The following is a 13,187-nucleotide window of genomic DNA, read 5'->3' as shown; positions in this document are numbered from 1 at the left end:
AAATCATCTCTACCAACATGTCACTGCCCCACTAGTTTCAGTGTGATGTTTGGAAAGCAGAGATATGGTGGCAATGTATATATAAAGAACAATATGGATGTGAGGACTGGAAGGGTAGGGAAATCTACAAGTCAACGGTTAAGAGGGAAACTCTTTCTTCATGCAGCTGCCTGCTGGCACGGCGTTCCTGTTATAAACTGAAATGCTCAGACGTAATGTAGGGTTTTTGTTTCGGATTCTGCCCAGCCTCTTGTTGGACCACAGCATTGTCTAATGTACGTACTTAAGCCAGGATTAAGGATGGAAAGTGGACCCGCATTCAGCCCCCTCCCCCCCCCGCCCCACTGCCCACTCCCGGCTCTTATGTACATGACTTCGGCTGCAGCTCTGTGCTTTGATCCATGCCTTAGTAAGCGACTTTGACCGGAGATCACTCTACACTTTGAGCGCTCCCTCAGCCGGCAAAAAGTTGGCCTGGCGTTTTGGCGTCGTGCACGGTTCATCTCGGTATTTATGCGTCTGTGTTTATTTATTTATTTAGCCCCTTAACAGGCCCATATGTCCGTGCCATCTGCCTATTGGAATCTGTGTACTCTCCATCCCTCAACAAATCCTAACCAACGCCACCACCACCATCACCACCATCACCACCACCCCTACAGCCCCCGGTCTTCTCAGCCTGTTCTGCAAAAAAACAAAATATGGGACACAAATAGACGTTGTTAGGCATAGCACGTCTTGATAGCAGAGCAGCATGCAAATCCGGCCATGTTGGTTATATGGGATCAAGGGTTATCCATGTGTGCTGTCCGTCTGTCTGTCTGTCCCCCCTCTCTCTCTCTCTCTCTCTCTCTCTCACCTCAGCCGTTGGAACTGAATGTTTCTTAAAGGTTGATTGTTGGCTTGGCTTCAAGCATCTCTTTACCTTGACCCAGTTGAGGATTACATGAGTTATGAATGGGTATATTGAGACATTGGACGCATTTCTCATACTTCTTTCCACTTTGTAAACAGTGCCTGTGGGCGCAAATGGCCTCCCTCTTTTGAGTAATCCATGAAATATACATTGCGATATTCAAATATGCACACCGATGTGCATTTATGTAATAATGCCCTTCTTTCTTTATTTCTTTAATAACTGATGCAAGTGTGAGCAGTGTTGAAAGGTACCACAATAATCCAAATACACAATCTCAAATGGCCATGCATTAACCATGGCGCTCCAGAGCAGCATTGAGCCACAAATCGACGTCCTATGTTTCAGAGTACTTAAATCAAGTGCGTGCGTGTGTGTGCGTGCGTGCGTGCGTGCGTGCGTGCGTGCGTGCGTGCGTGCGTGCGTGCGTGCGTGCGTGCGTGCGTGCGTGCGTGCGTGCGTGCGTGCGTGCGTGTGCGTGTGCGTGTGCGTGTGTGTGTGTGTGTGTGTGTGTGGAGGCGGAGGGGGGGGTTTAATCCATTCCTAATCTGCACTGGTCCTTGGTATCATCTGTAGATCAGTGGACACAGACCCTCAGACCCTTCCTCTCCGGGGAACACTCTTCTCCAGATTTGCACACATATTAAATCAATTAGTCCAAAAATTCACTCTGAGAAACATATTTTAAAAATGCACGTCTTATTCGCTACACTCATTCATCCATTTATCCCACCGTATTATGAGTCAGGGTAGAAGGGAACGTTATAATCCACATGGGAAATCTCCAGTGCAGCCAGGCATTAACTGGACATCTGTTTAAGAGTATTTAGTCAAGTAAAGTACTACCGAATGGACATGCACACCACTATAAATGTTAGGTTAGGTAACTGGTTGACTGTAGTCACATGTCTGTCTATGAGTAAGTGAGTCTGGTGTCTGGATGTGGTTGTTGGTGTGTGTGTGCGTCTCTGCGTGTGTGTGTGTCTGCGTGTGATCGGGTCAGTCACTTAATCCCATTTCTAATCTCTTGTGTGAACGGGTGGATTACTGCGGTAAAAAAAAAAAAGAAACAGGGCTCATATTACACCTTCCCCACCTCACCCGACCTCTGACCCCACTGCCGACCCATCACCTATCCACCTAAGCCTCCAAGATATAATGGCGTATCACACAGCATGAATGGCCGGTGTGCCCTTATTTTGACAGAGAGAGTGTACTACTCTGCCGAGGGATTGGCTACAGCAGTGGAAAGAGAGGCTGGCACTGTCCAATCCTTGACCTCGTGGCCGAGAGGAAAAAAACATCCAGTTTCGAATTCCGTATATTACAACACCATTCGTGCACTCTCTATAAAAGCCACGTCCATATAGTCCACTTTATTTTGGCGTCTTTGAATTGCATTGTTGGGGAATTTGAGGCACTGGGAATGCATATGCAATAATTTTTTTCCGAAAGCTACCCCCGTCAATTTCAGTCTCAATGTGCTTCGGCCTTCTGGGGATTGCCGTGGCATAAAATATGCCGTATTCAGGGAAGACAGCCAAAGAAAATGTGTCTTTCAGACTTTTGTTAGCAGCACTTAGAAGGACCTGTCTTGCTAATCACCCCATATCAAAAAAATACTGAACAATTTAATGTGCATCAGACCTTCTCTGAATCCTAATCACTCTGAGCCTTATCAGCACTATTAATCCAAGCTCTGGCTGTCACGTCAGGATTGCAAATGTTAAGTCTTCCCCAATATGTATGTCTCCATAGACGTTTGAATACCATGCATTCAGACACACGCCATCTGTGCGTGTGTATCTGTGATGATGGTGGAGAAGAGGAGGAGGGGGAAGGGGGGGGTGTTGTCAAACTCTGTCCCACTTCCGCCCCCCCCCCCCCCCCCCCCCTACTCCTCTCCCCTCCCTCCTCCCCATCTGACGGAGCAGAAGGGATCAGTAACAATGTCAGAAAGCTAGCTGCCTCAGAGCGAGGACATGGGCCAGTAGGGGCTTAACTGGGGCTTTCTCGACCAGTGGAGTGGTGGAGAGGAGCACGGACAGACACCCGGAGCTTACTGGCCCACGACATGGAGCTCTGTGCTTTGGCTGTGTCCGCAGACTGTGTATTCTGATGGAGGACCATAGGCATTTAGATCTGGTGACACTGCTGGCCGTAAAAAGCGAGGGGTTAGAATTTGAAGTCCCCGGTGCGGGAAAATGTGAAACTTTTGCTAATGTTGTTGCCTGTTTTTTGGGGATAATTGTGGGCTGTTGAGACTTTGGGGAAGTACCCGTCAAGGGCGCTCGGTGCATGGAATTGTGAAGCCAAAGCTGTTTATTTGGTGGTGGTGCCGCGGCTGCTGCTGAATTGATTTCATCATCATGTGACCTGGATGTGTACCCTTTGGGAAAAAGCGCTACCAGCAATCTGGGTGTGTGAAGTCTCATGCTGGATGTACACTAGCTTGTACTCTCAGTATTGGGAGCACAAGAAGAGAACTATATGTTCGACGCTCCGCCGAACATTGGAATAACCCGCCAGCCTCTTTGTCAGTTGAGCTGTAGCGTGAGCGCACTGCTTGGTGAGTAACAGTTGATGTTTCTACCGCTCTTTTTCTGGGTCACTTCTGTACTTGAATAACGTACTTTGAAGAATACTTGAGTTTTCATCTACTTTAGTCGAAAAATAACTTAAGAAGGCAACTGTATACGTTTTAGATACTTGAATGAATACTTGAAAATAGTATCGATGTAAATGATTAGTACTAAAATAATTGATTCATTTATTGTAGAAGTAGATCAGTAAAAGCTATGATATTGGTGTTATGGGTGATTGGTGACTGTGTAAAACCCTGAAGGCAGAAGAACAGAACATGCAAGCCATTTCAGCCTGTGGAGAATCTCTATGTAGCACAGCTTTCCTTTTCGCAAGCTAGCACAGAACCGGCACACGAAGAAGAAAGATTATCGAAGTAAAGAGGCTTATAAATTAGCCTTTGGCCATGTCAGAGAGCAACGGGTGGCAATGGAGGTCATTGACAAAGTATCACTACACGGGAGATGAAGGGCCGCCACAGGGTGTTGTGCCACAAACCCCCCAGATCCCCCAGTACTAAGACATGGAGGATTAAGTGGGTCAGTATGTGGCCCTGTTGTAAGATCATCTAGAACCCAAAGTAAAACCGAAACTATGCGTGGTTGGTAAATAGGCCTTGTTGCACTACAATTGTAAGTCTATGGCCATGGGTTATTTTAATGCCACTTCCATGACGATGCATGACGGATAGGAGGGAGTGTTGACTTTGTACCTGATGATTTAAAAAAAAAAAAAGGCTTAACAAGTGAAGTGTATTGATAACACGTGACTGTGGGTCATTGTACCAATTACGACAAATTGTAAATTATTTTAGATGATTAAATAGTTTAGAGTCATGCTTTGGATGTGGATATTTTGGATTACCTCGAAACTGTACGTAATCAATGCACTTAGATTGGCTTGTTATGTGAAGGGCGCTTGAGATTAACCTAATTAAATCAGAGACAGACAAAACACAGATGCAGCTGCGATTAGACACCACATATTTAAACATGGCTTTTTTTAACCGCCCGTACAAACGCATTGACGATCCGGTTTATGCCAAAAGGCATTCCACTGACTTGCGTATATCCAGCGAGCTCCAGACCAGACATATGGTGCTACACCCCATGGGAGCCTATACACAGACAATCAATCGGTCTCGATACTCGAGAGCAGGCTCAATGGTGATGATGTATCCCTCCCTATGCAGCCAGACTAAATAGGATTTTGCATAGCATTGCATTGTTCCATTGGATATATCCAACCAAGTGAATATGTGCACTGTAATTCCTTATAATAGTAAAGTCTGAAAAATAAGTAGTTGTAAAACAATGCCGTAGCCCCGTGAGAGAGCTGGTGTTCGTATACATTAATAAAAGTTTAGGATGGGAAGTTATCTACAGTAAATGTGGCCCCATCTCTATTAAAAATGCCAAAAAAAAATAAAAAAATAAATAAAAGAACAATAATACTTTGTTTACCTAAGTACCTGAGAGAGCCGGATTTCAGTCCGTTATGAAACGGTACGAGGTAAACGAGGTAAAGTCATTTTCAGGTAACTAATTGACAATAGATAACAAAGGTTATATGACTGCTCTATTGGTAATTGTTGTATAATGTCTTTAGTGTGAAATAACCCATTACATCTGTTTAGGCCTCCTTTGGAAAAGGTTCTATAGCAAATCATTTTGTCAACATGGGTGGTCGCAAATGAGGAATTCGACTGCATTTGTAGCAAAATCACTTTATTACACCGTTGTGTTTATTTTCTTTTTTCTTTATTTTAGATTGTTCTACCATCTGATGAGAGCCAGGGAATAAACCCACATTATTAATTTATGTTTATGTTTTGACACACACCTAATCCAGATAGATCTCCTGGCATAATCTGCTGATCTGTTGTACCATCTGTAATTTTCTTGAGAGCAGGGAATGGCTTAAGGGGAAAGTGGAATATAACTACCGTAGACAAGGCTTCAATGGTTGGGGTTCATCCAAAGGTTAATCATGGGTTAGTGAGTCTGGATAATAAGGGAAATTTGTGTAAATAAATGCTGAAAGAATATATATGTAAATATTGCAGCAATGTACACAATATACTCCCGATAGTGTGTTTTTATGTGTGTGTTTATGCCTGCTTTTTGCATCTGTCCGTGAAATCATTTGAGCTGTCTGCTCATGCTCCCTTGATCTGACTCTATTCTGGGCTTTTTTTTCGGCAGACTAAATTGATGTTCCACAGGAGAATGTGTAAGACTCAATTTGACTTAGCCCTCTTAGTTGCCTTCGGTTTTATATACAGAATGCTCTTTTTATAGAGAAATAACTGGACAAATTCTTGGCTAAAGGGTTTTGCAAATGCAATCCTCAATCCTCAATCAATAGTTGTATGCGCACTGAGTTATGCGTTATATCTCTGTAGCAAGCTATCAACAGTGTTAAATAGGTGCCCGTTTGTTTATTGGAGTTGCCTGGAGAGTTGGTAAACCTCTGATCTGTTTCATAATTGATACAGGTTATAATGAAGACCCCACATTAATAATACACTATGTAACACTGAAAACTAAGCATGCAAGTCAACACTGAACCAATTCCCTGAAATAGATGAATAAATAGACAAATAAATAAATAACAATGACCTATACTTTTTGCCTCAGTCTTTTTGAATAGAATAACATATTTTGTGACCTAAGGTTCCCTCCCTTTACGGTTGAATCGAGATCATTCAGACCAAAGTAGTCAACTTGGCCTTTTGGCTAAACAAAAGCTTGGATCAGATGAAGTTCTTGCAAGCATGGCTGTGAGAAGGTACAGTTGAGGGAATTCAGCCCTTTATAGTTCTATAATACAAAAGCTCTGCTTTGTGGTCATACGAATGATGGTCATGTGTTTGTGTGATTATGTGTGTGTAAGTATTATTATAAACACTCTCAAGTTCCCTATTTTAGGAATCAAATATAAACGTATCATCCACTAGTTATGGCCTTACCATTGTATTTTGGATGATGGATGTATCCTGTGTGCATGTATCTGAATTTCAACATGCATAAATCCACAAGGACATATTTATTCCTATCGGCGTGGCGGGCATAATGCTCAATGGACTATTATACTGCATTTATGCGTCTTTGTAGACACAAACACAAACACGTCAATGGGGGCCTTTACTTTTTTCGCTCGCAATGAATTAATCTACAGGGATGTCAGTCACAGGTCAATGTCCAACAGCCGCGAATGAAAATGCAAATCGAATTCTCATTTAAAACCTTTGAACATGTTTAGCTCAGAAGAACCCGAGAGGCGTGCATAGATACGCATTACATGAATGCCGTCTACGTCTGTCATTATGGTGCCATGCTCATTTCATTCATTTATTGATCAATTTACTAGTCTCTAGTTCCTTCTTGAAACCCTGTGCATAACGCAACCACACATTAACACAGAAATTGTACATTTATCTTCATTTACATATATTCCAAACAACACATTGCTGATTAGTCACTAATTAAATTAACCCCAATTTGCATTTCTATCATCCTTCTGATGCTTATCATTGGCTTCAACACATGCACACGCAGACACATGCCCACACACGCCCACACATGCACACTGCCAGCATGCAGCAGCCTATCAGCTAGCCTACACAGAGCATCGCTCCATCATGGTGATTCTGTGATTTTTCAGATCTTTAGTCTTTGAAGTGTCGGTAGTTGCCGAACCATCAGAGAACTGCTCTCAAATTGCTGACATTATGAGAGAGAGAGAGAGAGAGAGAGAGAGAGAGAGAGAGAGAGAGAGAGAGAGAGAGAGAGAGAGAGAGAGAGAGAGAGAGAGAGAGAGAGAGAGAGAGAGAGAGAGAGAGAGAGAGAGAGAGAGAGAGAGAGAGAGCAGAGAGAGAGAGAGAGGGGCAGAGAGAGAGAGAGAGAGGGGCAGAGAGAGAGAGAGAGAGAGAGAGAGAGAAAGGAAGGGGCAGAGAGAGAGAGAGAGTGTGTAGGTTTATGAGTGCGTGTTTGCACGTGTGTGAGTATGTGCTCCGCATGTGTTTGTTTTGTCTTTTAAAATTTCCTGTTATCTCTATATTATTGTTAAGTCTATATAAGATGACAGATATTCAAATGGTCGTTTCGTGCTGTACTCATAAACCGAATTTGCCGATAATGATGTTTACATGTGCCCAATTACATAAAGAGGTCTCTGCTCTTGAAATGTCACGCAGAAGAAATAAAGTCTGGTGTCGCTGTGACACACAAACCGAACAAATAGATGTACAGAAACATTGCCTTCTGGGTACTATGAATATTCCACTTGCTTGAATGATTTGGAGGAATTTACATTCGTATGCAAATTCCTAATGGTGTGAAGTGCTAGCGTGAGGTGAAATGCGAGCTATTTCAAGCTAATATTTTGAGACGGGGTGAATGGCTTGAAGACAAAGACTTACCCTCGGGGTGGGGACCTTTATTAAGGCGTGTTATCATTCGATCGTTTGTCAAACGATGAATCGGTACAAAAGCCTGACAAAGAAAGAAGATATAGCAATGCAACAATAAACAAAAATACCCTCATGCCTCTGCAATATCTTTAGGGTGCACTCACACTAGGCCATCTGGCCGTGGCCGTTTTCAGTATAGATGTATAGATGGCCATTTTTTTTTGTAATAGTGAGCTACTCTAGCCGTAAGCTCCATTTTCTTGAGAACAGTCAATTAATGACAGCAAGCGGCTCCATGGAAGTGTTTGTTACTGTAGAATACAACAAGTACCCAACTCATTGGGCTCATTTCATTCATTCATTAATCAATCAATCGATTGGAACACTGATTCATTCACTGGCATTCAGAACACATCATTGATTCTGGATATAAAGTCACCCACTACTCCAACTAACCTTTTAATCTCTGGACCAACCACCGCCTGTTGCGACGGCCGCTCCCCACCTCACAGACTGCCCCATAACAGGTTCACAAAGGGGCTTGGAGGGAGGTTAACGCTGAGGCTAATGTGTAGCGTGTGGAGCCAATGTAATTAGTCTGAGTTAAAGACCGCTGTCCCATCGATCGCCCTTCGCACTCGTCCCTCTATTAGAGTGCTTGGAGGGAAATGCTTTCTCTCTTCCATGGCCAGATCAAATGTGCATTTCACTCGCTAGGATGGACAAAAGTCTTTGTTTAACTCCCTCGCACAGCCAACGTACGAGTAAAGAACTGGCCATGCATGCATACTGCTTCCCTGTTCTGTGCTTCAGTCTGGTTCTTTGAATGCATTTCACTAAATGCCAAATCTTTTTTATCGTAAAAATAAGGTATTTCTTGAAGCATCATATTCTGGAAAATTCAGAGTTTAGGCAGAATAAAGAGGGTTGATCATGTGTCAAAGCTTTTGGCAGCGGGCTAAAAAACAGCCATTCATCTGTGTGAAGAGATGTTGTATGTGTTGCAGAGGACATCAATGTCCACTTCACGTTAGACTGCATAAATACATCAGAGTGTAAAAGCCATTGCCGTTAAATTGTGTGTGTGTGCATGCATGCGCTAGCGTGTTGGTGTTCATGTGTGTGTTGTGTTTTTGGGTGCACACTCAACGCAATGATTGTCAGACTCACCACTCTCCATTGTTTGTCCCACCTCCAGGGAAGCCGGAGCAGAAAACTGGGGCACAGAAGGCTGCCAAACGCTCACTTCAACCGCCGTCCACACCAAATGTCTGTGCAGCAGGATATCCACCTACGCCGTGTTAGCACAGCAAGCTAAAGAGCCGGTGAGTTGCGACTGCCAAAGCGGCCATTTTTCTATGGGACCGGGGCTAATTGTCTAAAGCGCTAACGTGACCAAGCTTCTCAGGTCACTGGGGACGTGTTAGCAGTGGAGTGCGATGGGCTGACCAGGCTCAGTATCTGGCAAGCATTGTTTTTGTGCTGTGAAATGACAGCTTTGAACCGGGGTGTGTTATTGGTTGTGTATTTTGCTTGGTTCAAAGTGTTGTCTGGGTTTCTGTATCAACAGATGGATGCTACCTGTTTGTCAGATGCTTGAGTAACCTGCCGGTGATGGTTGTTTGGGCCCATAGCTAATCAGTTGATTAGCAATTGTTTCCAAGCAAAGAAAGTGGCAACTTTTTTGTGGTTTGTTTATGCTCATACATAGTTATGTTTGCACTTATTTCCATATCCATATCAGACATCGATAAAGGGAAAGAAACATCCATCCAGGTTTCATAAAAAATCGAATACAAGGGCAAGAGATTTACTTGTGCATGTGTGTGCGACTGTGTGTATGCGTGTGTGTGTGTACGGGGCATGGCCTGTGCCCGCCATAAATCATTTTCACTGGCTCCTGGTATTTCCGCAGCATGATTAAAGCATGCTTTTAGTGCGCTTCAGGTTAATGCCTCGCCCCTGATGCCTCCATTGACCCATTCATACTGTGTGCCGCTAATGGGCAAATGTTGTGTTTGCTTTGGTTTGGTTCTTTGTTCTTGTTATTGTAGTGTTCCATTTTGCACCCGGGCACCCATCACCACAACTCCCTTCCCCACATGACCACCAGCCGACCCCTCCGTCAATCACGGTCACCGATCGTTCAACCCCACCACCTCCACCACCACCATCATCCCACCCTCTGGTATTCATACACCTTCCAAGCTCAGCTCATTTTCAACTCACCCCCTATGCGTTTTCAATCCTCTATCCAGAACCCTCCGGCCCCTTCCCTGAGTCTGCTCTCTCCACTCAATCGGTCTTATTTACCCAAGCACCAAGCATTGCAGTTGTTTCCACAGGCGCCGACAGGTTAAGGAATACATAGGGATGGATTGACATGCCAACTCGTCTGTTACTTGCCTGTATGTTGTGGAGGAGATTGGATAGTGGAAATGGTGGTAAGGGGAGGGGAGGGAAAGGCTGCGGTCCGCGGTTTAATGATGGTGGTTACAGAAGTGAGGCGGATGAAAAGGACAGAAGGCATGGTGACATGTTATACCAGCGAAGGCTGCCAGTAAGTGTTGTATGATCCAGGCAGAGGAGTGTGTCGAGTAGGCTATACTGGATAAGGAAACAAATTCATTGTTTGGAATTATTTAATCGCCTTCATTAATTGTTTTCATTCTCACTTGCTTTATTCTCTCTCGTTCACTGTTGGCTACAAGGTGCGGTGGCTGTAAAATAAGAACTAACAGTGGTGAAATATTGGGTTGGGAAACAGAGTTGGTTCGGTGCTGACGTTGCTTTATCCCTTCTCCATGCCTGAGGTCGGAAGCCCATTCTCACTGCAACAGATAGAAGGCAAAGAAGAAAAAGGAAACAATGCATCGGAAAAATAATAATCACTTTCAACATTTACTGTTCGATATCCCATGCTGTTATTTATTTATTATTTCATTGTGACATAGTGACCTCCATGTTTTGCCACTTATGTCATTTTTGGTTTTGCCCAGCCGATAGAAAATTTCAAAGTGGGAATCATTCAGCCCATTGCCCCTTTAAAGGTTGGGTATGGGATTTGCGAAACGCCAGAAGATTTTGAAAATACACAAACATAAACATAAATGGTCCTACCCCCTCTCCTTCAATGCTGACTCTGACTCCACCCATTCCAAGTACATGGACGGGCAATCATGCACGAGCGAACAGATGCGCATGAGCGAGTCATTAGCTAGTAAGCTAGCTCCAGTAGCTACCGCAGGATATCAACACAGAAGCTTGCTCTGGGTCACGAGCTTTGAGTACGTGCACGAAGGGCTCGCGCGGGGAGCGGGGGAGGGGAGTGCAGTACGACCGTTTGATTGACGTACTTACTGTCCAATGCCACTCGGTGTGTCTGGAAATCATTGGCTGGAGTTTTTCGAGCCCTGCCCGTTCCACAGATGATTGACTTGTTTAATTTTCATGTCAGTACTTCTAACTCAGTGGCTGTAAGTGGGTTATGATAAGGATTTCAAGGATTTTTGCAAAAATTGCCAAAAAAGAGAATTCCGTACCTTTTAAGATAAGTGTGTGTGTGTTTGTGTGTATGTGAGTGACAGGGCCCTAGGCCTGGGTTCACCACAGTTCTCTTGGAGGCTACGGCCCCTCATCCAATCAGATGCTGCTTCCACTGAGGTATAAAGGAGCTCCTAGAGGATGAGAGGGAGGGAGAAAGAAGGATTGAAAGAGAGAGCGGTTCTATGTGTGTGTGTGTGTGTGTGTGTGTGTGTGTGTGTGTGTCTTTGGGGGGGGGGGGGGGGGCCTTAATACATATATGAAATCACTCAAGTGAGGGCGAGACAAACACAATGATGCCGACATGCTCGCGTGATCTCAATGCCACACACTTTGTGTACGCACACACACGCGCGAAGATGGCACAAACACAGACACACAGGCACAAAGGCACCCACGCACGCACCCCGTTTCATGGAGCAGATCCACGCTGTGGTGCTGGGGGGGGGAGCAGTGCTGAGTGTCTGCAGCCCGGCTCCGGCAGCTTATCCCAGGGCATGGTGCTGGGATTAACCTCCATGTTTAATAGAAAAGGGAGGAAGGGATGGAGTCAGAGGCAGAGAGGGAAGAAGAGAGTGAGAGTGAGAGAGAGAGAGATGGTGGGATTTAAAAGTCACCGCTGCCATTACAGGCCGTTTACAGTAGAGCGAAGGATAGCCAGCTAATCCTGTTTACTCCCAGGGCGCCTGTGTGTGTGTGTGTGTGTGTGTGTGTGTGTATGTGTGTGTGGGTGCCAACTTTAGACCCATAGAAGAAGAAGTTCCTAGAGAGAGGGACAGAGACCGAGAGAAAGAGAGAGAGAGAGAGACAGAATCAGATAGAGTCAGATAGAGATAGGATAGAGAACGGGCCTGAGCGAGAGAGAGAGTTAGGGACTGACAGATAGCCGGATTTCTACAGAGTTCATAATAAAGCCGTCTCATGGCGTTTAAAAGATTCCCGACCATGTAGAATAAAACAAAGCCTTTGGATATTTTCAGAATGTCACAGTGAAGGTAATATCCAAGAGATCTTTTACCAATGTCACCCCGTTTTAACGAGTACGGGGGTGGCGCCTGCGTACCGTCAGTATGTTCTAGTTACAACACCATGCGTTTCCAATCTCCGGCTTCTGTCTGATGACGCTAAGGCACGCCGTTCAAACCCGGGGCACATGTGTTTGGTGTTGTTCTTTTCGCGGAGAAGGTCAATTTGTTTTACTTTAAGTGCTTCTCTTAAGACCAGTTTATTATCGTTGCCTAGCGACGGCGGGAACTCTGTCTGTCGTAGTGCAAAACCACCCGTTTCCGTTTTCACCTCTGCGCTTGGCTTTTGTGTAACAGAGTGGTGAGCACAGATCACTACACACAGTCTGAGGCCTATTAACCCAATGTTGAGCTGCTATAGACATGGCGTTTGAACTTTGAATAACATGCGCGGGCGGAGGTTTTGTGTATGTGTTTGTGTCTTTGTGCATGTTTGTGTGAATAGGGTTGCATAATGGTGGATCTATGTAGCTAAGTTTAGGCAGGATTTCAAAGGGTGTCTTTATGTCTTGTTTGCTACATTTCATAAGTTTGTTTGTTGTCTGTGTGAGTGCGTGTGTGCGTCTGTGCTCTCACAAGTGTGTGTGTTTGCGTATGTGTGTGTGTGACAATCGCTCAATGTCTCTTTATGTATTTTATTTCCTGTTGAAGGTACTGTTGTTCCGTTGACGATCACATACAGGAAACGGGAAGCCCTGGTTGTGCT

The 13,187-nt window shown here is 44.5% G+C and overlaps 1 protein-coding gene across 1 annotated transcript in view; it reads left to right on the top strand.

The window, feature by feature from the left end:
• The window catches only part of adgrb2 (adhesion G protein-coupled receptor B2), a 177,774-nt gene that overhangs the window by 106,289 nt on the left and 58,298 nt on the right, over positions 1 to 13,187 (top strand). Inside the window, 1 exon segment of the mRNA XM_060043059.1 lies at positions 9,112 to 9,238. Coding sequence (XP_059899042.1) covers positions 9,112 to 9,238 — 127 coding nt within the window.

This window comes from Gadus macrocephalus, chromosome 22, assembly GCF_031168955.1.
Source record: "Gadus macrocephalus chromosome 22, ASM3116895v1".
Classification (NCBI taxonomy): Eukaryota; Metazoa; Chordata; class Actinopteri; order Gadiformes; family Gadidae; genus Gadus; species Gadus macrocephalus.
Note: the sequence above shows the minus strand (reverse complement) of the source record. Positions and strands in the feature narration are given on the sequence as shown.